This window comes from Tetrao urogallus (genome assembly GCF_951394365.1).
Source record: "Tetrao urogallus genome assembly, chromosome: 1".
NCBI lineage: Eukaryota > Metazoa > Chordata > Aves > Galliformes > Phasianidae > Tetrao > Tetrao urogallus.
Window position 1 is genome coordinate 138,324,138 of NC_136813.1, and position 27,141 is coordinate 138,351,278.

At 44.6% G+C, this 27,141-nt stretch overlaps 1 protein-coding gene across 1 annotated transcript in view; it reads right to left on the reverse strand.

Annotated features, from left to right (window-relative positions):
* Nucleotides 1–372: 372 nt before the first annotated feature.
* Nucleotides 373–27,141, reverse strand: part of HIPK2 (homeodomain interacting protein kinase 2) — a gene marked incomplete at both ends in the record, with an annotated part of 97,059 nt that continues 70,290 nt past the window's right edge. The window contains 9 exons of the mRNA XM_079548263.1: nt 373–840; nt 2,569–2,729; nt 3,724–3,971; nt 13,256–13,537; nt 16,259–16,438; nt 17,165–17,307; nt 20,738–20,859; nt 22,499–22,718; nt 25,269–25,431. Of these exons, the coding sequence (XP_079404389.1) occupies nt 373–840; nt 2,569–2,729; nt 3,724–3,971; nt 13,256–13,537; nt 16,259–16,438; nt 17,165–17,307; nt 20,738–20,859; nt 22,499–22,718; nt 25,269–25,431 (1,987 nt within the window). The remainder of the gene's footprint in view (nt 841–2,568; nt 2,730–3,723; nt 3,972–13,255; nt 13,538–16,258; nt 16,439–17,164; nt 17,308–20,737; nt 20,860–22,498; nt 22,719–25,268; nt 25,432–27,141) is intronic.

A 27,141-nucleotide genomic window follows, 5' to 3' on the forward strand; every position in this document is an offset into this window, starting at 1 on the left:
TAAAAGTCTATTGGTGAAGTTCTTCAAAACACAGGACCCGCTGGGGGGTCCTTCTGCTTCTCTCTCTCTCTAGTTTGGTGCAGAATGGTTGTTTTTTTTTGTTTGTTTTTTTTTTTTGTTGTTGTTTTTGTGGTTTTATATTTTTTCTGTTCTTTTTTTCCATTTTCTTTTTTTTTAATTTTTTTTTTTAAATAAAAAGTGTAGAATTGGTTCTCCCCTTTCTTTCCTCTTTCTCTTTTCTTCCTGAAAGTCTCCTTCGTTCAAGTTTCCCACGAGCCTCCCATTGCATTGTTATTTGTCATGTTCTTCAGTACAAAAGCAGCCGCCTCACTCCCCCGTGGCGGGCGCGTCTCTCGCTCCTTATTCCAGTGTTTAGATGTAAGGGTACTGGTTGACCTTGGTGGGGCTCAGTGGGTATCCAGTGTAGACTGTGGAGGCTGGAGAAGCACTGATATAGGTCTGATGGGCAAACTGAGCCTGGTACTGACTCGGGTGGATGGTGGGCGAGGGCAGAACCCGCGGGCCCATGCTGACGGGGACTTGGTGGACGATGCTGGCGGGGTAGGTGGTGTGCTGCACGGCGTGCCGTGCAGACCCTTGGGAGGCCACCAGGTGTGCGACGGTGCCCGTGGAGCCCAGGGCGGCCGGGGTGGTGTATGTGTAGAGGTGGGGTTGGGTGGGCAGGTGAGCAGCGGCAGCCGCGGCCAAGTGAGGATGAACTGTACCGTGGCTGGGACTATTGTGCGGGAAAGAGTACGGGGCCTGAGCTATCGTTGGAGTGATGTAGGCTTGCTGTCTCCGGTGACTCCCTGTGCGATCAGTCGTGATGTGCTGCTGGGCCTGGATAAAGACAGCAATAGTGATAACTGGTTACAAGACAAGAGACGGCTCTTTACATCCTCAGTGGTGCTTGGGGGCCACCCCGTGAAACCGAGACGGCTTCGGGAAAGTCCCCGGCTCTTCTCCTGACATCCTCAGCATCACCACAATCTTCCCTTGGGAACAGGCGATAGCAAAAAGTCCCTCCCAAGCCTAGCAAGACACTGTAGCCTTACATGTTCACCACAGTGGCCCCTAAAAGGAGAGCAGAATTCCCCGCTGTGAGACACAACCTGCTGACACAGCTCCCATGGAGACCCAGCCTCGGATGCTTGGGTCCTAGGAACACTTCCACATCTCCAATCACTCGAATGACACACAGCTTTTGTTATTGACCTGTCTGATGATGTAATACAGTGCATGGATATCTCAGGGGAATTAAATCACCTAGCTACGCCTGGAACAGGCAATTTATTTTCGTTCAGTTTGGGTCTTTAAGGCTATCATTTCCAGGATAAGTAAAGCAGCTACTCTATTTTTTAGAGATAAAACCTTCTGCTCGATCAGATCCTGCAGGTGCCTGGCACCCTCATCTAATCAGACATAATTAGTTCAGCACAAGCATCTTCTTGCAGTGGGACAGATACAAAGTACTTATTCAGAGATTTCTTCAGGTTTTTTTTTTTTTTTTTTTTTTTGCATTGCACAACAATGCCACAGAATTCTACCAGTCATTTGTATTACGGTGTAGTGAGAATATTCAGTAACAAAAAAGTAGAAATTAGAGGGCAGGAAGAGCAGCACTCCATATTACTTCCTTCTAGTTTTCCAACTCTTTATCCTTTTAAGAGCTCCCTATACTGTCACTGTGGTTTAAAATATGGCAACCACTCCTCTCCTCTGCTCCTGGAAACAGCTTCTCACCCACTGCCTCCATTTTTACTTGCTTTTATTTCAAGCTAGTTCAAATTTCAACTAAACTTTGAGGGGAGGGGACATTTTTCTCCTACAAATTATTTTGTTTTAAACCAGTTCTGCTCTGGAAGCAAACAGGCACTGTCCTTTGAGCTCTCCAGACATTCTCCTCTGGAAACACTGGTAACTGCTGTAACTTCCCTACTCAGCACCTCAATTCAGGGAATGGAGAGGCTCCAGGTGCAGCCTGTGAAAAGGGCATTTAATGAACCTCCTGGGGAATCCCTTGGGCATTTTGATCACAGACCATGAAACATCTTGAGAACTGCCTGATGCCAAGCAATGGGATTTTGTTCAGATCTCAGCCCAGATTTATCATGGAATGAATCAAACTCGTTACGCAACAAGAGGTCCTGTTTATGCTTAGAGGCTCAGTTTTGCCTTGTCACATCTGCTGGAGATTTTCCTCAGGAAATACTCTCCCTGTACTTACCTACAGCTATAGAGACTTCAGACTTTCCTACACGGCCCTGTTTCACCACCTTGTGTCTGAGCTAATGCATCTTCCAATCTTACACTATTACCACTCACATTCTTAGATCATCTGACTTCCAAACACACGTTAAGAACACTGCCAGCCCGTTCACAGCTGGAATCTGCACTGTCTCTACTGCCAGAGCTAGCATATCAAGCTCTTCAATGTAGCTGAAATGAATCCATCAAACTCAACACGAGGCCCAACTATCATCAGGTTAGAAAAGGACAGCCCATACTGGAGGAGCAGTGGGTTGCAGCTGGGTGATGCACTACCAAAATCTGTCTCAATTGACTTACCTGGCTTAGATTAAGAGGCTGCTGCTGCTGGAAATGTGCTCCTGGTCGCTGCTGCCTATAGGCAACGGCTCCAGACGAGCTCCCTGAAGAGTGACCGCTGGTGGAGGTCACGGTGCTGGAGGACTTGGACTTGTAGGAGGATGAGTGGTGACTGGTGGTGACTGTGCCAGGAAAGGAAACACATTTGTAGCTTATATCACATTCTTTAATTGCTCACCCTACCTTTTTCTCACTGAGTCTCCTCCAGAGTGGTTTTGAGGAGGAGACATAAAACAGAAGCAGGATAAGAAAATGGTTTCTCTTAAGAGATACCTCAGCAGTGCTTCTTATACTCAAACCAGACTGTTATCCTAGAGGCAGACAAGCAGATCTGGACCCCAAACTGGCCCTGGAGAAGGCTTTAAAGATCCTTCAGAAGTGTGAGAAACTGTTCTGCCAGCAGAACTGTATGATGCAGGTACAAATCCCAAAGAGAGGAAGGAAAGTACACTGTGCACAGCATAAAAAAGCCCTGGCTTGACTGACCTCTTGGTGAGTAGGAAGGGAGGGAGAGCGAGCTAGTGGGGAGCTCACTCTCTGAGCCTTCATGTTCACCAGCAGTGCATCTAAAGAAAAGACTGTCAAGTAGCACAAAGCCAATTGCTTTGGGCCAAACTTCCACATGAGCCCCTTTTCAACACACTATACTATCTAATACTGCAGAGGCTCTGGATGAGCAAAACTCATCAGTCCATAGTGAAGATGCTGGGGAATTGTTCTTCCCAGAAACGTCAATAAGTTCAGATGAAAATGCACATGTGTTTTCAATCTCTTTTATGTTGTAAACCTATGGAAAGGCAAGGAAGCAAAGGTTCACACTTGCATTTGGGAGCCTTTCCTGTCAAATGTTGAGCTAAAGACTGCACTCTGCTCTTGAGTTTGCACAGAAGTAACTAGGAGTAACACTTGCCCCTGTGACTCCTGTATGTACCAAGACACATAAGCAATGAAATACAGCTCCCAAGAACAGATGTATCACTTGAGAGCAAGGCAGGAGCACGGTTTCTTTGGAAAACAAAATAAACAAACAAAGAAAATGAAACCGAACAATGAGATTCTTCCAAGATAAATCATTTATTTCTTACTAATTCTCTTGACGGAAGAGGTGCAATTTACCTGGTGCCAGGCTATCACACTCTACCAACACCTCACTGGCTTGGGTTTTCAGTGGTGGCACGATGATCGTTCGGGGGTTCCCACTGCAGTGAGTCTCTGGAACCCCTTTGGTGTCGTACGTGTTCCCGTTATTCTGTCCTGCACGATGTTGCACGGCGTAAGGGCTGTTGTTGCTGGAGGAATCGGAGTAGGGGGAATCATGCACAGTGACACAGCTGATGACGTTCTTCCTTTGCTTGGACAAGGTGCTGAAATACAAGCATACAAATGGAAACAGTGAATGGGGAACTATCGACTTGGAAGCCACTGGAAGACTCTGCCCACGACAGGCAAGCTCTGCGAAGGCAAAGCACACCCTGCAGTCCTTCACCAGTTGGAGGTTGCTTATGCCGAATCCCAGGCTTCAAAACTCACTCATTACTATTCTAGGGAAGCCTTTGTGGAGGTCAAGGAGTGAGTAAGACATCGTGGATAGATCTTATATTCACTCTGCTTAGAATAGCACTGAATCAGACTGCCAGATTTATTTTTGGGCTGCTTTTTATATACGTGTGCAGTAGAGACCCAGCAGTTATACTATGCTTTGTTGCAAGTCTCACCACCCACACAAAAATGTGGTGGTTTCTCCCAGCCTTCCAGCAACGATTTAATAATAGATGCTAAGGATTTTCATTATTAAATCCCATGAATCTACAAAATACTCTCTTTTCTATTTACTAATATATTGCAGTGGGCATATATTTTCAAGAAAAATTTGAAACTGAGGAATGAATGAAGAAAAAATGAGTAAAGTGTGTGTCGCCGTATAGAAGCTCTACATTTTCTTTTTCCAAATAAGCACTGGGTCTCCTGGCTCTCACATGGATTATCAAGGTCCTGCTGTAGCTAATCTATCTATGACATCAAAAAAGTGATTAAAAAGGAACATCAACACTTCCAAGATTAGTGCTAGAAGTTCATTATACGAGACTGCACGAGTACAACTGGGATTTGCTCTGCTATTGTGTCTAATTACTCCTGATGGTTTCTTCTTCCTGTTATGAGCTTGTTTAGGGAGAGAAAGGGAGAGTAAAAAAGAGGAGGGAGGAAGGGGGATAGCTAAGATTTGCTTAAATGGCTCACATCCTTGACAGTGCACAGACCTTGACTACAGAAAATAGCTGCTATGTTTCACTGATTGCATTATGTTGTTATGGCAACTGAAGTTTTTAAAATGATGAAAAGAAATGGATAGCACATAAAAAGCTAAGTAATTAGGCTTAATGGTGGAAACAGCCCCAACAGAAACAGAAATGCCATGGAGAAAAAGGAATCCAACTCTTAACTTTTTGAGTGCACACTCTACAAAGAGAGAAGTCCTTTTCCCTCTGTTCTCTCACTCTGGCCAGTCCAGTCCAGTCCAGTCACAGCTGATTAATCTGGTTTTAGTTTGTGATGGGACCAATTGTTCTCTAGTCTCAGCATCGCATCTTACCCAGGGAAAGGCAGAGCATACACTGAATGCAGTTTCCTTTCAAGGACATTTTTTTGCCTGAATTGTTTTTCAGGCAGGATCAATGGTGGTGGGCCCCTCCAACTGTCCCAAAGCCTCTCCAGCAGCATTCACAAACCACAGCTCACCAGGACTTATAACCATCAGCTATCTTTTCCATTAAAGAATGCCTTGGAGTGCCGCATTCACAAACAAGTTACCATCATACAAAGGTCTCCTGAGCTATCAGCACGGTCCTGCCATGGCTCGAAGTGGTCACAAAACCATGATGTTCTAGGCACTGTGAAGAATACCTCATGAGAGGCCTCAGCTATCCTAAGGCACTGACAAAACAGAGCAAGCAGAGAAAGAGGGGAAGCTGTTACACAAGAATCTAAAAGCTGAAAGCAATGCTTGCAGGACCTTTCAGATGACAGCGAATCCTGGTACCCTGGCATTCCTTAAGGAGCAGAGGAGCATTGGATTAGGAGTGAAAAGAACAACAAGCCATCTTAGATGGATAACTACTTTATGTAAAGAAAGATGTAGCAGTTTGGATACGGTGCTACAAAAGAAGAATATTAAGCCAATAAAAATGACTAATATTGCATCAATATTCCTCTCTCCTTCAGTAGAAATGCCTGTAATCATGCATTTATGAGTATTCACATTGCTTGCCCTTTGCAGCTACCCTTGGCTGCCAGTTGGGAAGAGAAATATATTCTCTATCTCTGACAGTTATTACATTTTATAAAGAAAAATCAAGTCACTAAAGAGTTTTCTGACAACTGATAAGGTCTAGCTATTCTTTTACAGTCCCTTCCTTACAAAAGGGGCTGAGCTACTGAACTGGAAATACTTGCTCTCAGCTGATACTTGACATGGAAAAGGCTGAGCTGTAGAACTGGAAGGGCATTTTTCTGTGAAATGTGTGATATTTATTATTTGAAAATGAGCATATTTTTCACCAACTTGACTGAAGTTTTGCAAAAGCAGGAGCCTATGAGGAATCTTCTCCTTCAAAACATTATAGCTCTCTTTGGTTAAAAGACGAAAATCTTTGGTTAAACAAGTGACCCCAAACCCAAACCTTTCAAGAGAAAGGGACCTTAGCAAGATATTAAGCTCATTTTATGGATGAAAACCTGAGAAGGACCTGAACTATGGTCCTGCCAGAACTTATGCAAGTGCTTAGCACAACTAATATGTGTCGTTCCACTGAAGTCAGCTGGACTATTCCCGGTAATGGAGCTAAAGCAGATGGGTAAATATTTGCAGGATTAGGGCCAAAGTGATTAGCCTTTTGATTCAGCAGGCTGCATCATTTCAAGTGCAAGAGGAGTTCCACTGAAAGCAGTCAGATTTTTTTTTTTTTTTCTTTAGGAAAGGAAGCAACTGCAGTTAATGTTAGAGAATGCAGAGAAGTCAGTCGGGACTATTCACACGCTTGGAGTTAGGCACCTGCTGTACCACAGCCTGCCTGAGAGATTAAGGGTGGGAATTTCAAAAGCATCAAAGGCCCAACTCATGCTGAAAATCAGTTGATTCACAGGCTTAAAGATACACATTAGGCTGAAACAGGGCTTTTGAAAATTCAGACCAGAAGAGCTAGCATTCCCCCTTCTCAAATCCTTGCTAACCGACAACTGCGCTCCTTTCAGCTCCCTCTGAAGACTCAGCTCCTCTCCCCACCTTGTAGAAATGCAGAAGTTATCTGTGTGGGGTCCAGGCTGATGTACTGCCTTCCCTGCTCACAAACTATCAGGGCTGAGAGCTTATACCTGTTGACACAGCACTTGCCTACTCAGCAAGCTTACTGTATTCCTATAACTCAGCTACAGCTTTTGGGGATGTTTGTGCTTACACAGAAAAATACTATTAAAGTCTTGCCCCCTTCCTATTAAGCTCACTCCAGCCCTAGTAATTGCTTTCCCTCCTGCAAGCACAGTAGCAGCAGTATACATGATTTAGTAGCGCTGAGAGTCAGCGTGTGTTCCTGGTCAGCTTGTGTGCCTGCCTGCCTTGTGTGGGTAAGTGTATTTTAATTTTCCAGATGAGGGAGAGGGGGAAAGATTACCAAAGTGACATCAAATCCATCTACACAGACTGAAAAGCAAGAAGTTGTGAAGGCTTTTTAACCCTTAGTGGCAGGAATTGTGTCCTCCCTTCCAGCAGCTGGAAAAAGCATTGCTGTGTAAGCTTATTAGTTCACAAGTAACAGACTGTTCCCCCTCAGTCCTGAAGGGCTTAAGCTCAAACTTGGACACAAAGCAACCCACGTTCACTGAATGTGCACAGACCCTCAACACAAAGCAGAAGCAACCCTCAGAGACAGGCTCTCTAGCATGTATCATGGATCCTTATTCCCCACAGTAAGGTAGGACTTCAAAGAAAAACCCGCAGGAGGAAAGAGAAGATAATATGCGCACAGGTACAACAGGGCCAGAAATGACGTTGGGCATCCGAGATGCTGTTAATGGAAAGGTGCCAAAGGCAGATTCTGAGAACGAAACGTGGGAAGAAATCAAGGAAAAGAAAATGCTGAACTAGGTGCTAAAGCTACATGGACACCATCTAAGTAATGAGGGACATGGACAACAGCAGCTGTTGCAAGTTAAGAGGAGATGATTTCTATTTGTTGAAGGTCAAGCTCAAAAGCATGGTGTGTGACAGCATAATATAAACAGGATCTTTTTCACTGAAAATCTGACGTTCCACCTTCAGTGTGTGGTTCACACATATAGTTGCAAGCCCTTCAGGGTGGGTGAAGCTATGGCAGTGGAGTCTTTTGGCTCTCAAAGTCACTAAGATGGCCTTCTTTTTTGGGGAAAGAAGGTGGCTGTCCCACATCTGTGCCACCGAATTGGTGTGCAAGTACACCACAGTACGTTAGCTTTTCATCAGACAAATTTTGTTCCAGTTCTCTGAAAACTTTAGAATATGGAACTTCGAGTTCGTTGCTCCAGAATAATCCATCAATTCTAAGAAAGTATAGAGCCAGCCAACAAAAACTCACACCACCACTACAATCTCTCTCTTCACATTGAGATCTTATGCCATGCATAGCTCAGTGTTGAGAACATACCTCTCTCTGCAAAGTTCAACCTCTTTCCTGACCTGTTAATCTGCACTCACTTTCTTTGTGATGGTATGAAGTACTTATCAAATACTACAGTGAGGCCATTTTATTAGGGTAAATAGCTACATGCTGTAGCTATTTAAGTCAAATACACCAAATTGCTTAGCAGGTTGTAAAGGTCCTGCTGCTGATGGTTTGTTGAGAGTGCTACTGTCTATCTCTGTTATTTTAGGTATTAGCTGCATGTTGTTGTGTCTTCTGGAGATGGAAGACAGCAATCTTTTCACCATATGATTGTGGTTAGTCAACGTATTGCTATGCAGAGTCAGTCCATTATCATGCACAGCATAACACAGCCACAATAGGCTAAATGTCAACAGTGAACTTCAAATGGTATTTTGACCCTCACATACACATCAGCAAGTTGGCAAAAACACCTGGTTTGTGCCTGCCAGAAATTTCTGTGTGTAAGGGGAATGAATGCCCTCTGAAGTACGCTCCACCATCATTGCGATAATGGAAACAAGGCAAATAACAACTCACATCAGCTCCTGCTCAGTTATAAGACCCACACAGAGACTTTGTTGTATAGTTTATCATCTTAAGGAAAAAAAGAAACAACCCTGCAAGAATTCTGTCGCAGTGAAGATGGCCAATGAGGCTAATTGGTAGCTGACTAATTAGCTTCGGTCAGCTTTCTTGAGAAGGCTCCAGGGAGACCTCATTGTGACCTTCCAGAACTAGAAGGAAGTGTATACAAGAGGGGGAACAACTGTTTACGTGGGTTGCTAGTGACAGGACAAGGGGGAATGGTTTTAAACTGAGACAGGGGAGGTTTAGGTTAGATATTAGGAGGAAGTTTTTCACTCAGAGGGTGGTGATGTGCTGGCACAGGGTCGCCCAAAGAGGCTGTAGATGCCCCATCCCTGGAGGCACTCAGGGCCAGGCTGGATGTGGCTCTGGGCAGCCTGGTCTGGTGGTTGGTGACCCTGCACATAGCAGGAGGGTTGAAACTAGATGAGCATTGTGGTCCTTTTCAACCCAAGCCTTCTGTGATTCTATGATTCTGTGATTCTTGCCTGGGAAGACACTGATTACTGCGATGGAAAGCCAAGCTGAAGAGATGTTATTTAAAGTCTCAGTGGCAGAGCAAACAGCAGAGAAGTGAGAGGCTCTCTTGTCTCTTTTGGGTATAACCTAGGTAAAAATAGCTTTATTCAGTCAAAATATTCCCTTTTCATTTCGACTATTTCAATTTTTTTTCCTATTTGCTTTCAGTTTGAAAAAAGAAGAAAATCTACATCCAGGGAAACCAGCAAACAAAAGTCTTATTCTCAATTAGTTCATTCCCTGACACTTTGTTCCCCTTTAAAAAATAGTCAAAACTTTTTGCAATTGTGAAGCTCCCTAGATTTCACTGCGCTGGGGATATTACAAAAGGAAAAGAAACCACCAAAACAACAGGACAATGAAACATATCAGTATATCCTGCAAAATGCCCTGGCTTTGACAAACTGATTTTTTAAACTAGGAACTTGACCCTGAAAATCCTTGACCATATCAATGAGGATGGGTCCTGTGGAATTGTACCTGAGGTCTCTCCTCTGTAATTTCTATCTGGGCACAGGGATGGGGCCCAGTAGATGGCCCTCTTTGACAAGGCTCCACTCAGCAGGTCCCCCAGAGCCCATCTTGCACCACCTCCTCTGCGCCTTCAGACAACAGAACCGCAACATTTTCAGATGACTATTGATTTTAAGAAGATTACAACAAACTACACTCATCACCAGTGCCAAATACAGGTGAGCAAAGAACGAGTAAAATGCCGGCCTGCCTGCTCTGCCTCCTGGTATTGCCTAAACACTCTGTGTGAACATCTGTGTTTTTCATTAGGTAAAGGAAAATTCTGCCCATATCACACTGAATTCTTCACATTTTTCTTTTGACAATAAAAGAAGTTGCTTCTCCTGTACTAGAAAAGCTCTCTGGTATTACTCTGGTAACACAGAAAGGTTTTTCTGTCAGACTAAATCCAAACGGCTACAGTAGGATCATGTTTTATCAGCTTTACCTATCTTTTTTAAACTGAGACTTACAAACTCTCACATCACTGAACGATCTCCTACTTCTCACAGCCACAAGCAGCTTTAATCTCTCTTCACTGAGCAATCAGTAAAGCAAACATTTTAGACTTGTGGGTCAAAGAGAAATTTGTAACCCCACGGGAAATAAGAGAAGGAACTGCTGCAGCAAATTCAGGAGTGCATCCAACTTCAATGAAGTTACTGCAAAGATACCACTGCTATCAACAAGATGGGATCAGGCTGTTAACTCTGACTGATCAACCGCCATATTATTTCCCTACCCTAATCCAAGAAAGATAATATTGTTAGGCTGTCACTCAGACAATGTTTCAAGTTCTTCCTTGCTTTTCACCCCCATACCACAGCTATTGCCCAGCAGCATTACATTTGCATAAATACGAGTGAGACAACACATTCTTTGCACAGTTTCGTTTTGAACTCAGTTGCAGATCCTGAACACTTGGGTGCCTATTACCGTAAAGCACGTACCTCACTGTTACTCCCATTTTCTTGTAAACAACAACCATGTAAGAAAACTTAGAGGTGCTTTCCTAAATGATATGCTTTCAATGGAAAAAAGCAAACAAACAAACTCATCTTTGGCAGGGGCAAAGTTTGTTGGCATCAAGTGCTGACACAGCTTCCTTGATTGAAAGCGAGTGACTTTTACTCTGGCTGAGAATCTAGTCTTGGATCTACCCAGGTCAAAAGGCTCTGAGCAAGCTGATTTCACTCTCTCTGAGACTTTTATCCAAAATTCTAATTCTGGACATGCTGTTTTTTGTATCTCTGCCCCAGTACTCCACTTGCTCTGGTTATATCTGCACAGACAGCCTTACCAACCCTGGAATTACCCATGTCCATGCAAAATGTCTCTATACTGCTCAGGAATTAAATCTAACTCTCTAGCTTTGGCCTCCCAAGAATGCTGTAGTCCTGGCACTCTGTATAGGTATGCCATATGGATACAAAAAGTAGCCAGGGATCTCATTCTAGGCAGGAACGTGTCCTGAATATGATTTAGTCATACGAAAGCCAGTTTGTTTATATAAGTCTGGCTCCCAGGAGCACTTTCCTAGCCCCCCACCAGATCTTGGCCAAACATTTAAATACCCTACACTCCCAAAGTGATTTCCAGACACTCTCCAGAACTTTGTTTTGCCTCTCTCCCTGGAGAGGTGCTGAGTGAAGCAACTGATCAGATAGCAGCCAAGTTGAGGTGGAAGAGACAGCTCTTCCTTCCACCTCACTCCAGGTTCAAGATGATACCCAGGTGGTAAATATAAATACTTGTACATGATCTCTCAAAGCCTGGGATCACAGCACCATGGTGTCGCAAGCAGCTTCCCTAATTCTTGAGATAGATATCCGCCTTCTTCATGTGCCTACCTTCTCAACCTTAGTTTTCAGCAACTCTTATCTTGTCCTTCTTTTCTGTTAAGAGTCCTGGAAAAGGGGACTCCTTATTTAAGGGACTCCTTTATTTCTAGTCCTGATTTCCACTCTGAACTTTATCTAACCCTTTCCAAAAATATACTAATATACTTTCTTCTACCAAACCACGGATTTTTTTTTTTAAGGTAAAAAAGCATGATGGCTGTGATCAATTCCACATGATAATCATTTCACTAATGGTGAGCTTAAATTTGAGATGCACTGAGCAATCTCTAGTGGAGTTCACTGGTAAGGGAAAGGGGGTAGGAAAGCAGAAGTGGCTGATGACAGGCAGGCTGAAACTGTGGCTCTAGACACCTGAACTGAACAGCTCTTTACAGATTTTTAGCTCCTTGAGGCCAAACGCATCTCATCTGTTCTGTGCACATCTGCAGTGTTCCACTTATCACTGCAGCGCAGAGATGTAGAGATGTAGAGATATAGATATCTATCTCCAGTGATTAAAGTAAAATCTGCCATGGAGCACGTCCTAAATAAGAAATAGTAATAACTCTCTCCTGGCAGTACTGGAGGGACAAGGTTAAAAAACTCCCAGCTCAGTTACCTGCATAAAGATGGTATGATTATTCAGCTGTTTGCACACTTACTTCTCTACAACTTATAAAACAGAATGATATCCTCTGACTGGCATCAGATGGGGAATCTAGAGTGCCTGCATGTGATCAAAGGCGCTGAAAAGACACTCCTAGAAAATGCAGTTCTCTCTCATCCACAGTAGATGATCAGCAGTGGCAGCTGCCCTGTGCTGCACTGTTTATTTGGGTGAAATAATTCTCCGAGGAGCAAACTCTGTCACCACAGTCTTCATAGCCTCATCTATGCCTCTCTGCAGCCAGTCAAGAAGACATCAATTTCTGCCACTCCTATGACAATGTATCTGGGATATTCTGGAAACACAATCACAGCTGAGCAACCCTCGTACAAATGTACTTACTCTTTACTGAGCACTTGAAACACAAACCTTAACTGTTTTCATGTCCTTTTGATGGAAAATACGAGGTATGGAAGGCATCATTTAATGCTTTGCTTGGATTACTTAGAAAGAGATAAGGCCGTTTCAAGCTACTTTCCTTCCAAACCTTTCTTACTGTCTTTGTTTTACATAGCTATGTGATTTAAAGGGCTCATTATCGTAGATCTTCCAAAAGCTCCTTTGAACAGTCCTTCAAAATAGAGTAAACTATTATTTCCTCTTAGAGATGAGAAACTATGGCACAGAGAGACTATGACACTTCTCCAAAATCCACAGCAAATGTACAGAGTGATGGGGAACATGAGCTAGGACTGCTAAGTCCTCTGCTGGAACCTCAGCTCCTCCATCACCTTTCCTCCCAAACTAAAGATGACCCGGGCGCCAAGACCCAACCATAACTGCTGGGACCCTACAGCACTCCTCTGCCTCTTTTTCTCACCCGCAGAGAGAAGAGCAGAGCTGCTGCTCACCTGGTGGGTGCATGCTTCTGCTCCTCCTCCTCATCGGTGTCGCTGCTGATAGTGATGACGCTCACTGCGGGGCTGGGGGTGTCGGGAATGATTATGGGTTGCCGCTGCCGTTCCCGTGTGGTGCTGGTGGCCATGTCACCCCAGCCGCAGGTGACAGCAGTGCTGCAGGCAGGGCTGTTGTGCACCATGGCACAGCGAGGAGGCGTGTTTTCCTTCACTCGTTTCGACCGCTGAGGCGAGCTGACGGACTGAGAGGACGAAACTTCGTAGGTGGATGCATTTCTGGAAATGGGAAAGGCTGTTACTTGGTTAAATCTCAGCTTGCTCAGTTGCCATGGCTTTTGACTCCCAGCCTCTCATTCCCCCACGCTGACTTATGGAGTCTGGGAAAACTGCAAAATCGGCACGGTCACCTTTCCAAAGGTCAGAGTGCCTCACATGACTTATAATTGGCTGAAAAGTACTTCCTTTTAGTAAAAAAAAAAAAACAACTCAATTTCATTTTCCACATACATTTCCAGATGAGAAATGCTGCCTCCCAGGAGTCCCTGGCTATAGTTTAGACTGGGAAGTAGAGGCCAGTCGCACAGCCCAGACATACAAAACACAGGCAGGCATTGCATGGCCATCACACAAGGAGAAAGAACCCAAAGGATAATCCCTTTCTCCCCTACCTGGTGAACTGCATGTATACATCACGACCGGTTTGGTTTGTTGTTGTTTTTTTTTTTTTTTCTGTCCAGAAAAAAGCTAAAGGTAAAATTAGAATTTATGGTGGAAAACAGCAATCACTTATCAGGAAAACTGCTTTACTTAGTTGAAAATTTAATTTGCCAATTAAGAACATTTTCAATTAACATTTCCTGCCCCATGCTTCATCCTCTAGAAGTCCTGTATATCGGAGTACCTAGACAGGAAGGCATATACTCAGTTTCATGTCATTCCCACGTGAGGATGCAAATACAGCATCCGTCGGTCAGAAAGAAAAGAACGATCTTTTTGTCATGTATTGAAAATAATGCCCAAGCCCTTGTTTTTTCCCCACCTTCCTACTTCATCTTCCCTGTCTGAAAGTTGTAAACAGACCGCTGGATTGGAGATCTCAGCACAGAAAACAGTGTGGCACAGGTTTGCAGATGTATTTACTGACTAAAGCCAATCTTGTTAATTTTGTTTATTTTTAAAAAAAATTGCATTTATTCTGCTTAGTGCGGAGCATTTGCAGATGCGAAAAACACAAAGTTCTCGCTTTGTTCTACAGTGGGATGTGGGCTGCATTTTCAGTGTAGCCTAAAAGCTAACAAAAGGAATAGGTGGCATCTGTCAAAAGGAAGTCATTATGGACATATCACACTATACCAACTTACACAGGGTCTTTTGCATAACAAATGACTGCACAGTAGCATTTGCAGTGCTTTCTGAATATCAATGAGCAGCATGGAGTAGCCTTCTTTCCAAAGGAGCACGTTCCTCATTTGGCTACAAAAGCATCACAATCAATGACAATGTACAGCCCTAGAAAGCAGTGGCTCTGGAAGTGTCCAATTCCTCCCCAGTACAGGCACCCTGCTCCTGCAGAGGGGTGAGAGAGGGGAGGCCCTGCACAGGCATGTTTATTGCAACAGGCACTCTCTTTTACAGGCTTGCTGGGGACAGAGCTGCCTCTGCTCTACATTGCGAATGGACTAAGACAGCTGGAGCTCACCCAAAGTAAATGCAACATTAGAGAGCAGATAAATGGGAAGGATTTAAATAGCGGCCTCTTAACTAGAGGAAAATTGGTTGTGAACTCCGAGCTCCCCTGGCCCGAGTCCAGTCACCCAGGAAAACCACAAGCTCCTCTGTTTTTGCCACTGAACAAGTAGTGACCCATTTTAGTTCTCTTCTCTGCACTTACGGCTCTTTTTTGCATTTCGCCCTCTTCCCCCTTCCCCCCTTAAAAAAATTGAAGAAAGAAATGTAGCTCAGTAGAGGAGCTATTCTTACAGTCCAGAGGACTTTCCTCAGGACAATTGCACATACAACCTCAGTAGCCTTGTTCTGTAGGCAGGACCACAGGGCTGTGACAGGCACCACAGTCATCCCACCATTTTAATTGCACCACACAACATGAAGGAACACCCAACTTTCTTCTTGCAGAGCAAAATGCTCCTACCTAGATTTGATAGAACTGCTCCTGCATGAGGTGCCTTTATAAAATGCTCCCTGTTTGATGCTGTCATGATTAGGAAAAGGTTGATGTGGATATCTGTTGCTGCTGTGCACTGTTGTAGATAGGCTCCAACCACCTGTTTTAGAAGCTTGAGAGCTTGAAGGCAGCCCACAGCCACCTCAGTCCTCTGCTCTGCAGTGCATCAAACTTAGATTTGGAACAGGCTGCCCAGAGAGGTGGTGGAGTCTCCTTCTTTGGAGAAATTCAAAACCTGCCCGGATGCTTTTCTGCATAACCTACTCTAGGGAACCCTCTGCTTTAGCAGGAATTTGGACTAGATGAACTCCAGAGTTCCCTCCCATGCCCTACAATTTTGTGATTATCATTCAACTGCTTCTGAAAGGGCAGGTCTTACACGCAGACATCAGGCACCTGTTTCTGAAGGAGCAGTCTCTGGAAGTGCACTGCCCCATGGATATGCAGGCACCGCACCTCAGGAGTGTGAGTAGAAGAGGTTTGGCAAGCGGGCACTGTGCCACACTGACCTTAAAAGACAGCTCTATTTTATGTTTTGGTGACTGCAAGGCCTCATGCAATCACAGCAGCATAACATCCTGTACAAGCAGGGCCCGAGCCTCCTGTCCTGCATCCCTACCACGCCACATGGTGTTTGCTGGCTATAAAACACACCCAACTGCCCCTTAATGAAGCAGCAGACAGTCCACTCACAAAAAGTCACGGGCAGTGGAACAAGCTTTATTTTGCCCCATAGGCTTCTGGAAACCCCACTCCTATCAGCACGCCTGCATTTCGGGCCGACCGAGGCCAGTGGCGGGGCCAGGTTCACTCACCGAGGCGCCGACTGGTGCTGCTTACTCTTCCTAGCGGAGGTGGCGGCGGCGGGCGGCTGGCGCATGACGTGAGCAACACCCACATTGACGGGCTGGGCTGCAGGGAGAGTCACATGGCTAGCTAACAGCGCGGGCTGCTGCATGATGGGATTATAATGGCTGCCATGAGCGTGGGTGTTTCTGCAAAGAGGGGAGACAGGGACATGCTTAAAATGCGACCGGCGGTTCCCCAGCAGGCTTTCTCCCCACCACTTGCACTTAGGTTCTACCCTTGGGGCTCTTCGGTGCCACGGTTTATCTTCACGAAGGAGTGTTTCCCCCCAAAGGAAGTGGGCATGGTGCTGGGCCTGGGGAATGGTGGACAGAGAAGCCGGTAGCTCTCAGACAGGGGGACACAATTTGCTGCAGGGTGCCGGAGGCAGAGGCTGCAGCCCCCGGCCTTTCCCTTCTGCTTCACAGCCTTGTGAGGCCATAGCCAACAGCCTTCGCCATTACTGGTGGCTTCCTAGGCTTTCTCCAGCATTGGGGACCACTACAGGAAGCCCTGAAGTCCAAGCAAAATTCACACAGATCCAGGGTGGGTGACTCTTGGTATGGGCTTCTGACAGATACCATAGGGAGCATGGGAAGGCTGGAGAAGACAGCAGGTCTGGGAGCAGACTGCTCAGCTTTCTGCTAGAGCAGCCTGGGAGAGAATTTCTTTTCGTTGTGCACTCTTGTTGCCCATGGGAAACCAGAGAGTGCTCCATGACAATAAATAAGCTGCTGAATCCCCACTCCCAGAGACAACCCTCATGCCCTCAACTCCTGCTCAAGTGCCAGTGCCCCAGCCCAAAGGCCATCATCACACATATGCTGGCTGTCCCATGGGCACATATGCATGTTCTCCATGTGCCACCGATTTACCTCCAGTCTGCCAGTGGCTGGGTGCCTGCCATGGACTCAGGGATGACGGTCGCGTGCTGGACAGAAGTGTGGGTGGCCACCCCAGTCAGCTGCTGCCAGGCAGGAGGGAGCAGGATCTGCTGTGTACCGCTGGGCCATGCTTGCTGTTGACCAGAGGAAAACGTGTTTCTTAATTAGAGTCATCATAAATGGCATATAAGCAATCATCCACACCCAGCTGGGGCTCCTTGTAATAACTGCGGTCATCTTACCTAGCATTTGGTGCTTTTCAGTTATAGATCATGAATACTTTTGGGAAACAGTGGCAGAAGTAGTAAAGTTATCAATATAGATAGCACAAAAGAAAGAAAAAATCCCTGATTTCCAAAGCAGTAGCTGTGTGTCAGGTTAAACTTGGAATGGGAGAGAGTGAAACTGGCCTGCATTTCAATCCAAACTTCCAATAGATGAGCACTTTTTAATTTCGACTATTCAGATCAACTGGGAGTTATGGTCTTATTAAAAGGGATTTCTCCCTGCCTCCAGCCAATTTTCCCTCTGACCTCAACAGACCCTAGAGGACTTCAGGATCTTAAAGCAGCTTAAAAGGAGAAAGAATTTCAGAGATCAGGACAGAAAACAAGGGGCTGAAGGCTTTCACGAAGAGGGGAAGAAGAGGAGTTTGAGGGTTCTCCACAGCATGAACATCTTGCTGCCTAGTCCAGCTACCTATGACCCCTTTGGCCAAAGCAGAGAGTAGCTGTACACTGACTGCTGCACATCACGTGCCTGTTCCTTCCATATGCTCTCTGGCTTTTTTTCAGTGGGTGCCCCTCTCGCAGGGTGGAGATCTCTGCTCTGTAAGTCGAGTCATTGCTCTGCTATGCCATCATCCCTCAGGTCCTCCCACTCCACTGACTCCACATGAATCAATTTTTTGGCTTGGTCACACTGCGATTCCTTTAGAGGGAAACTTTCTTTGTTGCATGCTGCCTGGGCTGGGGAACGCAGCCCTCCATAGGCCTATATTATGTAATCTCACAAGCCTTATGGACGCTAAATTTTAAAGGGAGGCTTCATCCAGGCAGGCATTCACCTCCATCTCCATCCTCACAAGCATCCCATAACCTGTACCCCAATCACCCTCTGCCACCCTCAGTATAAAAATGAAACTTTTCCCAGTTCCACTCCAAATTTTTATCATCTTGTAATTATGCCATGTTAAATGAAAAGGCTGCTCTTATGAGGCCTCTTAGCAACATCTGCAAAAGATGAACTGTCACAGGACTCTTGAGAGCTCCTCATCTAAGCAGCTGTAGCCATGGCCTGGTGCTGGTCAGAGTAGGTAGGAGGAGGTGGTGAAAAGGTAAAAGATCAGGTAGGAAAAAAAGTTGCTTTCTTTTTTTTTTTATTTTTAACCAGCTTTGAGTCAAAAGATGAGACTCAACTACTGTTGTGCTCAGGCCCAAGGGGCCATCAGGATCTACTTGCAGAGAAAACTGCTTCTTCCCTTTTCAGTAGGAGAAGTGAACATATACAAACTCCTTTTTCTCCTGCAGAGCATAAATTTGGATTCAGTGTCAGGGTCCAGGCATGAATTCCTCACTTATTAGGTAAGGACCACTGAATCATTTAATCTGCAGATAAGACTTGTCTAGGCTGATCCACCAGCACAGCACGCTGTGCTTACACATGGAAGGCTCGTGCCTGCAGCCTCAATCTGTTCTCAGTTATTGCATTGTTTTGAAATTGTGCTGTTGTGTCAGAGTGCGGTGCTGGCCTCTGCTCCCTGGAGATGGTGCAGCCCCTGGTGCAACTAAGTTCCCACCTGTGGTGTAAACAAGAACAACTAATGGAATAAATGTGTTTGCTCTGAAAGCTGGTGGCAGGACTTCTATGGGAAGAAATACTGCTGGGATGGAGTTAAAATGCGAGAAATTCAAGCATTCAGGACACTATCCAAGGACAGAGGACAGTGCTGGGTCACGTCACAGAAGCTGTACAGCCTTGCCCCTTTTGAGATCTCAAGCTGTACAGAGATATTTGTAAAGATGGGATCAGCCCATTTTCAATGGCCTCTGTGCATGCAATGTTTGGACAAACTTGCTCAGGAGGCAGCAGGCTCTTTGCTGGGGACAGCCCCTCTAGTAGTTGGAGTTCGGACAGTCTGGTCTGAGCAGCGTTTGATAACCAGCTGTGCATGAGAGGAACAGCTCACAGCTCAGAGAGAGACACAGTCATTCAAAGATCAGATGTGACTACAACGCATTACAAAGGAGCTGTGTTTTTCCATTCAGGAAACTGGAATTGGGTACAGATTTGTTTGTGAGACCAGCTGCTCAGCCAGAACTGAGCAGGGCCAGTGGACACCAGATGCCACCAGCATCTATCAGAAAGCCTTGCTATAAGAGCAGAAGCTAATGTTTCTCATCATGTGAGACATATAGATATATCAGCAGACAGAGACTCTCTCTCTCCTATTAAATCAAAAATAAAATCTATGCAAGTGAGGAGCATTTTGCAGAAGCAGCTCAAATAAGCCTTGTCGAACTGACAGTGCAAAAAATGTCAATAGAAAGCATCAGAGGGCAGCCCAAGAAACAGAGTTCCTGTAACTGGGACAGGACAGCCATATGGAGCAAAGCTTCTTCAGAGCATTTGCTACCATGGAGTGGTGACCCAAGAGAGGCCACCTTCAGAAGAAAAAAGGAACTGCAGGACTGCAGTAATTGCACCAGCAGACATACCCTGGCAACTCAATGCACGGGCATAAATCTTGAAGCCTGTATGTACCTGACTGCACATGGCCATTTCTGAACTGCAGATCATCTTTTCCAGGCTGTATAACTTAATGCTAAAGATACTTTTGATCCCAGAAACATGCCTGATACTATCCGACATCAACTGAAAACCTGTAGGGACAGATGAACTAAAGGCAGCACAAGGGATGACAAACTACTCTTTTTTTTTAATTCTGAGGAGATGGGTGTCTCTTTGAGGAAGCGTATGTAATAAGTGGTTCCCATTTCCATTTGGTCTTGCTGGGAGGAACCATGCTTTTTCTGTGAGAGTACTTTGGGCAACTGTGCCAACAGGCTCACAATGTGAGCTCCTTGGCCATCAGGTCCTTTTCTTTGCCAACTACATCTCTCCCATAACTTATGAACAGAGATACGATTCATAAAAAGCTGCAAAATTAAAACATAGAAGATGTTTTTCAGCAGCATGTAATTCACCAGCACAACTGCAAAAATTGCTGCTGAGATTGCAAGTTCAGGAGGATGCAGGAAGGTTCCAGGACCGATTCCTCCTCAGCAGAGGCCTGACACAGCCTCCTCTGAGATCCCTACTGATCTCAACGAAGAAGAAGAACAAACAGTCTTTCCAGAATCATTTGCAACTCTGATGTAGCAGCAGGACAATGAATTGGGTAAGGTTTGGGCATTTCAGATAAAGTTGGTGACTCTTTATGGCTGCCCATTTCTCCAAACTACAGCACAGAAGGCCCTCAGAGAAAGCTACTCTCTCCAGCTTCCAAGAGCTAAATAACACACAAAATAATCTGCTCTGTTTGGTGTCTTCAGAGCTCATTACCTGTGCGAGGAGTCCTGGCTGGATCTGAAGAGGCTGAGCCCCAGGAGCCTGAGTGACAATGGGAACAGCATTCTCCATCCGAACTGAATACCCAGCATGCTTCGAAGGGGAGGCTTGTAACCCTGTTTCACAAGCACAGAAGATACAGCATTAGTCATATACAGCATTGCTAAGGATGGGGGTCTGATTTTAAGAGGAGCCTAAAGGCATTCACTGATGTCCATTTAAACCACAGCGTTTAGTCCTTCTGAAAAATTAAGTTCTAGGAGACCCACATATTCCACCCTAGCCCAAGGAAGTCCATCAGATGCTGATAAGCACAATATACTCATGAGGGTACAGGAGAGACATTTTCAAAGATGTTAAGGGATTAACTGATTTCATATTTTTAAGTTATCTTGAATCCAGGGGAAACATTTCAGTACAACGTGTACAGGGAGAAAAGAAAAAGTGAGGAGGAAATGGCTTTTCTTATTGGATGTTCTCTGGATTGATAACAGAAAATGGTCCTTGCCAGACAAGAAACACTGCTATGTGAGAATGCTCTCTTGTTATCAATGTGGGACAAGTGGAATCCAGAACTGTGCACTAACTCAATCTTGACTGGGATGGGTGATTTTCTCTTGCACAGTTTCCCAGGAGTCAAATTTTAAAGATTCTGATTTTATTATGTTCAGTCTAGCACACCTCAAACTCAACTGTTGCTCTTAGCCAAACTGTTAGCCTAACTGTTCTGGAGAAAGCCTTCCTCTTCATCACCTTAGCGCATGGCACAGTCTTCATGCTACCTTCTCTCTTTTAGAGATTTCTCAAAACAGCAAGCAGAAGATGTTAACTTACATATTCTAGTACAGCATTTCTGAAGTTAAACCCTTGTGATGCATTTTAACTATGTGGAAGAGGTCTAACTAAGCTCCTCCAGTTCAAAAGAGCTTTGATAATCTTGCAGAACTCTAACAAGTGCCTAGAGACAGATGTACAGAGAGGCTTGGAAAAACGCAGCAGAAGTTGCATCAGCTGAACCAAGGTTTATTTAGACCACTTCTTAAAGATGCCTGGTTAGTTTTACAAAATTACTTCAGCATACAAAGTTAAAAGAAAGAGAAGTAGCTAAGGCTGGTCATCACCCAAGTTGTCTGACAGACAGTCCATATGCTGGGAGTACAGAGGTGTAAGATACTAGTTAGATGACTAGTAATAATTAATCAGCAGGGCTGGAGTTGAAGGAATTGTCCCAGTAAATACTCATAAGTGTCTGTCATGGGACAAACCCTCATTACCAGCAGCACCACACTCTCTACTGTGTTAACTTCCTGAGTTCCCTTTTTAAAACCTGAATTACCAAGAAGCACTGAACCAGTAATTTATGCAATGACTAATTCCTGTTGAGGGGGAAGTTTTCAAGTTTACCAAAGTGAGGCAGAAGGACCTCAAACTTTATGTTCAGGGCAAAGGATGACAGATACTGCAAGTTCTTCCCCACCTCTTTTTTCAGTGCTTGTCCCATTATTTTTAATCAGCCACCTCTAACCCACGTGGTAAAGGCAACATATTGCCTGCAAGATCCTCCGCTGTTGCAGACATTTCACCCTGCTGACATCTGAGTAATCTGCAACAACCTCATTGCTCAGATTTACAAGCCAACAAATGTCTTTCCATGTGATCTGAACGAAGGAAGCTCGTTCCAAACAAGAGCTAGATAAATCAGCAGTCGGGACAGAGCCGGGGGGAGTGTTAAGACCAGGCGAAGCCGTGACTTACCTTGGAAGCCTGGTGGGCAGACGATGAGAGCTTGCTGGAAGGGGTCGGGCCGGGCACAGATCTGCGCTGTTCCTGTCTGCAAGGGCATGCTCCGCTGGGCCACCGCAGCCATGGACGCTGCTGAGGGCTGGTAGAGTGCAGATTGGTAATTTAGTATGGAGACTTCGGGGTTGGCTAAGGAAATAGTGGCACTGGAGGAGGTGGGAGCCAGGTTGGTGGTCTAAAGGAATGACGGGAATTAAACAAAAACAAACAACAAAAAAAATGAGGGAGATGGGTACGCTGGAAAAAGTGAAATCCAAAAGTAAAATTAAAAAAAAAAAAAAAAGAGTAAAATAGTGTAAGATAAAAGAAAAGAAAATCTAAATTAAAAACAGCAAATCAAAAACAAAGAACACAGCAGGACACTGAGGAGCATGGAGGTGAGGACAGTGATGGGAAAAGGAGTGTGGTCTGCCTAAATAACAGCACTGTACCATGCCGTGGAACCTGTGGCCACATGGAGCTGCTGGAAATGTTCAGAGACAGAGAGCGTTCTCCAGTGGAGAACTGTAGCTGCAGACAGCCCTTAACTTGTTCTGATTTGCAGCATACAGAAGATGGGTTCAGAAAATGCTGCTATCCCCAAACCATGTTCTTTTCACATCACGCACACAACTCTACAAAAAGCTCACATTGCTGAGGTAAAAGAAACTCAGCATCTCCATGCCCTGCAAAGCGTCAGCCTAAGAGGGGGGCTCATTGTTCAGACTTCCCTCTATCTTGCATCTAAGCTAGTACAAGCTACTCAAATTATATTTAAATTAGAAAGGATTGGAAGAATAACACTAGGTAGTAATAACAGTACTTTCCAAGTCCAAATTTTGCTTGGCTTGACATTAAAATCTCTCAGAGCAGAAGCTCCAGCAGTGGATGTTGCAAAGCCACAAAAATCAGCACACTGCTCTGCAAAACATTTAGAAATCTTTTGGTGCCTTGCGCTTTATTTGGACCAAGTCTGTAGCAGTTACAGACAAACAACCCTTAAACAGCTTTGCCACTGCTCTACAAAAATATGCCCTCAGCATTAATGTCTAGGCAAATCTACCAGAACAGAGCCCACCCTTTTCCTCTTTGCTAGCCCTCCATTCAAACACTTATCTTTTGGTGAATGTACATATGAACAAGCCCAAGGTGAAGCCCTGAAGCCTAGACTGCAGGAGGTGACAAGCTCGGCTCTGCACACTGACCTGTTTGCCACTGGACTGGGGAAGGGTACACATGCTGCACAGCCTTTGTCACAAGGGACACCATGGAGAAACATTTCCTCCTTCTCCCCACTCTGTGCAAAGGCAGAGAAATGCAATCTATTCCCCCATGCACCACACCCAGCAGCAAACACGGCAGCTCCCACACCACGGCTCTCGGGAGCTGCAACTGAAAGAAGGCAAAACCCAAAGATTCTGAAGTCAGAGAGTACTGGAAACCACGATGAGTGGCATGTTCAAGAGGATGGTATAATCTGGAACTTGTTCAAATCAAAACGCCCTTCCTGGAAATGTTTCTACCATTTCTAGGAACACTGGAGATACCAGTTCTGATCACAATACACACCCCTTACGAAAATTCAGATTACCACAGACCTCCTGAGTTGGCAACTGATCTGAACATCAAATGAGCAGTGAGGAAATGAAAGCAAGCCTGCATTTCCTACTAGCAACTACAGTACAAATGGTGTCTCTGCCATGCAGCTGGAGCCTAGCAGAGCACGCAGAACAAAGTTTTGTAATCTGTGTCTCAGAAACAGTCAAGCATGGGAACTCGTTTTTATAACTAATACTCTGTCACACTGAACCATGACCTACTCTGTGTGTATCTGCTCAATGAATTGCTCCAAAAGACACTCTGTGATCGCATGTATCAAGAACTGACTCATGAAGTCTGGCTTGCTGAGTGACACAGGAACACCCTGTACACCTACACAGAACCCTTCAGCTCCTTTGCTTTTGAAATACCATTTCCACAATACTTGCAATCTCTAGAGTGAATTTCAAGCAGTCTTATCCAGAAAGGCTTAAAGGATAGCAGCTATTTCTTGAGCTTCAGCCTCCTAGAGTGCTATCCCTGGAGGGTTTCCTTTTGCTGTTGTAAAACAGTCCCACAGCAGAAAGCTTAGCCTGCTAGCCATAAATTTGCCAGCACAGCACTCCCCAACACTGGGGCATGTAAAACAAATACAGGAGTCCAAAGCACAATTACGAAGCCAGAGCCCAGCAATGTAGCGTGCAATGTGTTCTCTAACAGAGTGCCCATGTCAATTGTGGCACCTGGAGTGAAACCAATGGGAAATAAGAATAAACATTACCCCAAAACCATTCTTTCCTGTTGATCTGTTGCAGTGCTACATCTGTTCAGAAGGGTTTTAATTCTTCTTACTTCAATGTCAATTTGAAGGAGTACTGTAAGATCACAAACACTTCTGCTTGATCCACTGAATGCAGTTCTGCTTCTGCATTAAGGGACTAATGAGCTTTTCCCCATAGCAACTTCTCAGGTAAGCAGGATTTATCATCCCCAACAATAACATAAACGATGACAGCAACATTTCACAATCACACAGAAGGACGTGAGATTAACGCTTGCCTGAATGAGAAAGAATGGAGGAAGGACAGTAGAAAAGTAACAGTTTTTTGCAGGCAAGGAAAATGAGATGCTGTGTTTGCTTTTCATCTTTTAGGCCTTACCGATGTAAAAATTTCAAGCACTGGCTGCTTCTCATCAGTGCTCTTACCTGGTTGTGCACTGTGTTCAGCTGGTTGTTAAAAGTCATGGTCAAGTTGGTAGATGTGCTCGGGGCTACGTGGGTGATGAATGGTGTCTTGCTCTGGTTCACAGTGTCATACATATTCACCCGCCGCTTGCAAATCTCCATATTCTGGAAGCAGGACTTAACACTGGGCAAGGAAAAGGAAGGCAAGGAAGAGACAGAAAATCAACCATCAAACTAGGGCAACAGCTCGTCACAGAGACCCTAGCCGCATTGTTAGGTCTCAGTGGCAGGCTTGGCACTTTCTAGTCACACAAGCTCTTTGCTATTTGTGCAAGTCTCTCTTAACCAGTGAGAATCAGGCTAGTTCTGCTTGCACTGAAGAGGGCCAAATATGTGGCAGGATGAGAGTGCCTGCTTGTGGACTCCCAGGTGCCCTTCTGGGTCTCAACTCTGCAATGTAAGTCACAGAAAGTCAGTAAACCTTTCAGTCTTCAGATGTGAGGGCGAGAAAAATCAAAGAGTTAGTTTGAGAGAGTGAGAGACCGAGAGCAAGAAAGAGAGATGCTGGTTTTATTCCAGTAGGATGACTGAACCTGAGAGGAAAAGACAACTAATGCTTCCTGTACCAGTGTATGTCTAAATGTTATTTTAGAAGTCCCTTGCAAGGACGAATTTTACTGTTCTTGGTTGCTGAGACTCCTGTAGTCTTACTCTTTTAAAAAGTAGTTACTGATGGCTCAATCCAGACAAGTACCTAAAACACTGCCCCTGCCTGGCTAAACACTTCCGCAGGCATTTATCTTAAAACACAGGAGCTGTCCTCTCCCAGTCAATGGGACTCTTCATGTGCCAAAAGGTTATGTCAAATCAGATTCATTGACACCCTAAGGGAATCAGAAGTTATCTTAAATTGAGAAACAGATCTCTTGGAGGAAAAAGTACAGCCTCTTCCTCAACACAGAGCTTACTTTAAACGTTATTGATAATGGCAAAAGAAGTCTTGAGACATGTCATATTTCGTACCCTCAGTAAAGCAGATGAAATGCTTTCTGCATTGCTGGAGCACTGCGGCTGGGTACATGAAACTGTCAATGTCACGTTTATAATTGGGATACCATGGCATAAGAGATAACAGTATAGCGGTCCTAAAATTGTGCTTTTAATACAGTCTCATTTTTCCAAGCTCTAAAACCCAATACATGTTTTCCACAAGCCTTCCACAGTAATCGTTTTTACAAATGTGTCCTCAGAGTCTGAAATACAACTTAAGAAAGTATAAAGGGATTTATCTCATTTCCGCTATCCCAACCACGAAAAATATAAAACACGAGCAGCAAAAATTAGCTGTTGCTGTAAAAATTCAACTGTGTGCACAACAATCTAAGCTGTTAGAGGTCGGGCAGGTAAAGACAGCTCCATGTCATATGAGCTTTAATGAGAAAAAATGACTCCCCTTAAAAAGAGTAAGTTTATATTTTCACTCAGGTTGCTCAGGAAGAAGACCTTGATCTTTTTATCCCTGTCTTGTCTCTTACTCATAAGATCATCTGTGTTCTCTCACAAGTAATTTCTTAATTACTGTTCCATAATCACTTGCAGACAAGAGACACACAGAACACAGTGCAAAGCTGCTCAATATTTGCTGTCTTCTAAAGTACTATGAAATACCTATAAACTGCAGAATATTTAGAGAACTCAAACACTTTTATCAAATGAATGTGGAAGACTATTGGACTGACTTTTCCCAAACAGGTATGAATGTAACTCCTCCACTAAAAACCAGAAAGTACTGAAAAGAATGCGTTTTCCATACATGGTAAGTTGCATATGTTGCCAAAAGGATTTTTGCAATACAGTATAATCCCTGCTAATGTAATACTGTCCTTAAAAAAAA